Genomic DNA, 4,300 nt, shown 5'->3' on the forward strand with positions numbered 1-4,300 from the left:
TGGGGTCAGGGGGGACGTTATGGGGTCAGGGGGGGCGTTATGGGGTCGGGGGAGGCATTGGGGACACTATAGGGTCAGTGGGGACTTTACAGGGTCGGAGAAAACTTTATAGGGTCAGCGGGGACTTTATGGGGTCAGGGGGGACGTCATGGGGTCAGGGGGGCCAGAGGGGGCATTATGGGGTCAGGGGGGGCGTTATGGGGTCAGGGGGAATATTATAGGGTCAGGGGGGACATTATAGGGTCAGGGGAAACGTTATAGGGTCAGCAGGGGGTTTATGGGGTCATTGGAAACATTATGGAGTCAATAGGGTTGTTATGGGTCAGCAGGGACGTTATGGGGTCAGCGGAGACAATGGGGACATTATGGGGTCAATGCGGACTTTATAGGGTCGACGTAGACATGGGGGATGTTATGGGGTCAGTGGGGACTTTATAGGGTCAATGGGGACGTTATGGGGTCAATACGGACTTTATAGGGTCAGTGTGGGCATTGGGGACGTTATGGGGTCAGCGGGGACTTTATAGGGTCAATAGGGACATTATGGGGTCAATGCGGACTTTATAGGGTCAGCGTGGGCGTTGGGGAGTTTATGGGGTCAGCGGGGACTTTATAGGGTCAATGGGGACGTTATGGGGTCAGTGGGGACTTTATAGGGTCAATGGGGACGTTATGGGGTCAATGCGGACTTTATAGGGTCAGCGTGGGCGTTGGGGACGTTATGGGGTCAGTGGGGACTTTATAGGGTCAATGGGGACATTATGGGGTCAATACGGACTTTATAGGGTCAGTGTGGGCATTGGGGACGTTATGGGGTCAGCAGGGACTTTATAGGGTCAATGGGGACGTTATGGGGTCAATGCGGACTTTATAGGGTCAGCGTGGGCATTGGGGACGTTATGGGGTCAGCGGGGACTTTATAGGGTCAATGGGGACATTATGGGGTCAATGCGGACTTTATAGGGTCAGTGTGGGCATTGGGGACGTTCTGGGGTCAGCGGGGACTTTATAGGGTCAATGGGGACGTTATGGGGTCAGGGGGGACTTTATAGGGTCGACGTGGGCGTTGGGGACATTATGGGGTCAGCGGGGACTTTATAGGGTCAATGGGGACGTTATGGGGTCAATACGGACTTTATAGGGTCAGTGTGGGCGTTGGGGACGTTATGGGGTCAGCGGGGACTTTATAGGGTCAATGGGGACATTATGGGGTCAATGCGGACTTTACAGGGTCAACGTGGGCGTTGGGGACGTTATGGGGTCAGCGGGGACTTTATAGGGTCAGGGGAAACGTTATGGAGTCAATGCGGACTTTATAGGGTCAGTGTGGGCATTGGGGACGTTATGGGGTCAGTGGGGACTTTATAGGGTCAATGGGGACGTTATGGGGTCAATGCGGACTTTATAGGGTCAGCGTGGGCATTGGGGACGTTCTGGGGTCAGCGGGGACTTTATAGGGTCAATGGGGACGTTATGGGGTCAGGGGGGACTTTATAGGGTCAGCGTGGGCATTGGGGACGTTATGGGGTCAGCAGGGACTTTATAGGGTCAATGGGGACGTTATGGGGTCAATGCGGACTTTATAGGGTCGACGTGGGCGTTGGGGACATTATGGGGTCAGCGGGGACTTTATAGGGTCAATGGGGACGTTATGGGGTCAATACGGACTTTATAGGGTCGACGTGGGCGTTGGGGACATTATGGGGTCAGCGGGGACTTTATAGGGTCAATGGGGACGTTATGGGGTCAATGCGGACTTTATAGGGTCAGCGTGGGCATTGGGGACGTTATGGGGTCAGCGGGGACTTTATAGGGTCAATGGGGACATTATGGGGTCAATGCGGACTTTACAGGGTCAACGTGGGCATTGGGGACGTTATGGGGTCAGCGGGGACTTTATAGGGTCAATGGGGACGTTATGGGGTCAATGCGGACTTTATAGGGTCAGTTATGGGGACGTTATGGGGCCATTTGGGGACACTTTTGGGGGGCACTTAGGGCTGTTTGGGGTCAGATTGGGGCCGTTTAAGGACACATGGGGTCATTTGGGGACATTTGGGGACAATAGGGGACATTTGGGGACACAAGGGGTGACAAAGAGGGGACAGAGAGCCCCAAGGAGCCCCAAAACCCCAACCCTGGGGACACCCGTGGGTGACAATGGGGGACAGTGGGTGACAATGGGGGACACTGGGGGACAATGGGTGACAATGGGGTGACAATGGGTGACACTGGGGGACAATGGGGGACACTGAAGGGACACTGGGGGACAATGGGGGACAATGGGTGACAATGGGGGACACTGGGGGACAATGGGGGACAATGGGGTGACAATGGGGGACACTGAAGGGACACTGGGTGACAATGGGTGACAATGGGGTTACAATGAAGGGACACTGGGTGACAATGGGTGACAATGGGGGACAATGGGGGACACTGAAGGGACACTGGGTGACAATGGGGGACCATGGTGGACACTGGGGGACACTGAAGGGACACTGGGTGACAATGGGGGACACTGGTGGACACTGGGGGACACTGAAGGGACACTGGGGGACAATGGGTGACAATGGGTGACAATGGGGGACACTGAAGGGACAATGGAGGACAATGGGGGACACTGGGGGACACGGTGACAATGGGGGACAATGGGGGACACTGAAGGGACACTGGGGGACAATGGGGGACACTGGGGGACAACGGGTGACAAGAGGTGACACTGAAGGGACAGTGGGTGACAGTGGGTGACAGTGGGTGACAACGGGTGACCCTGAAGGGACAATGGATGACAGTGGGTGACACTGGGGGACAATGAAGGGACAATGGGGGACAATGGTGGGACACTGGGTGACAATGGGTGATACAAGGTGACACTGAAGGGACAGTGGGTGACAGTGGGTGACAGTGGGTGACAACGGGTGACCCTGAAGGGACAATGGATGACAGTGGGTGACGCTGGGGGACAACGAAGGGACAATGGGGGACAATGGTGGGACACTGGGTGACAAGAGGTGACAAGAAGTGACGCTGATGGGACAGTGGGTGACAGTGGGTGACAGTGGGTGACAACGGGTGACCCTGAAGGGACAATGGATGACAGTGGGTGACCCTGAAGGGACAATGAAGGGAGAGTGGGTGACACTGGGGGACAACGAAGGGACAATGGGGGACAATGGTGGGACACTGGGTGACAATGGGTGATAACAGGTGACACTGAAGGGACAGTGGGTGACAGTGGGTGACGGTGGGTGACAGTGGGTGACCCTGAAGGGACAATGGATGACAGTGGGTGACACTGGGGGACAATGAAGGGACAATGGGGGACAATGGTGGGACACTGGGTGACAATGGGTGATAACAGGTGACACTGAAGGGACAGTGGGTGACAACGGGTGACGGTGGGTGACAACGGGTGACAGTGGGTGACACTCACGTTGGCGGGGCTGGCGGTGCTGGGGACGCTGGTGGCACTGAGGCGCTGAGGTGACCGGGACAAGGCGCGGTTCTTCGACAGCGGGGAGCTGGACATCTGTGGGGACAACGGGGCACCCGTGGGTGACACAGGGGACACCCATGGGTGACAGTGGGGACACCCAAGGGTGACACAGGGGACGTCCAACATGGCACCCATGGGTGACACCCAATGGGAACAACAACAGGGCACCCAAAGGTGGCAGCGGATACACCCAAAGGTGACAGAGAGGGCACCCAGCAGGGCACCCATGGGGGACACAGGGGACACCCAAGGGTGACACAGGGGACATCCAACGTGAACAACAACAGGGCACCCATGGGTGACAACCAATGGGGACAACAACAGGGCACCCATAGGTGGCAGCGGGGACACCCATGGGTGACACAGGGGACATCCAGCATGGCACCCATGGGTGACATCCAACGGGGACAACAACAACAGGGCACCCAAAGGTGGCAGCGGAAACACCCAAAGGTGTCAGAGAGGACACCCAGCAGGGCACCCATGGGTGACACAGGGGACACTCATGGGTGACAGTGGGGACACCCAAGGGTGACAGTGGGGACGTCCAACATGGCACCCATGGGTGACACCCAACGGGGACAACAACAGGGCACCCATGGGTGACACCCAATGGGGACAACAACAGGGCACCCATGAGTGTCACAGGGGACACCCAAGGGTGACAATGGGGACATCCAACATGGCACCCATGGGTGACACCCAATGGGGACAACAACAGGGCACCCATGGGTGACACCCAATGGGGACAACAACAGGGCACCCATAGGTGGCAGCGGGGACACCCAAAGGTGACAGAGAGGA

At 57.1% G+C, this 4,300-nt stretch overlaps 1 protein-coding gene across 1 annotated transcript; it reads right to left on the minus strand.

The window, feature by feature from the left end:
• Positions 1 to 188: 188 nt before the first annotated feature.
• LOC146541837 (uncharacterized) lies at positions 189 to 4,292 on the minus strand. The gene is given in 2 exon segments (XM_085215513.1): positions 189 to 2,328; positions 2,331 to 4,292. Coding segments are annotated over 2 exon segments (1,548 nt in total). The 5' UTR covers positions 3,576 to 4,292; the 3' UTR covers positions 189 to 2,025.
• Positions 4,293 to 4,300: the final 8 nt, after the last annotated feature.

Source organism: Meleagris gallopavo, unplaced genomic scaffold (genome assembly GCF_905368555.1).
Source record: "Meleagris gallopavo unplaced genomic scaffold, MGAL_WU_HG_1.1 scaffold_109, whole genome shotgun sequence".
Taxonomy (NCBI): Eukaryota; Metazoa; Chordata; class Aves; order Galliformes; family Phasianidae; genus Meleagris; species Meleagris gallopavo.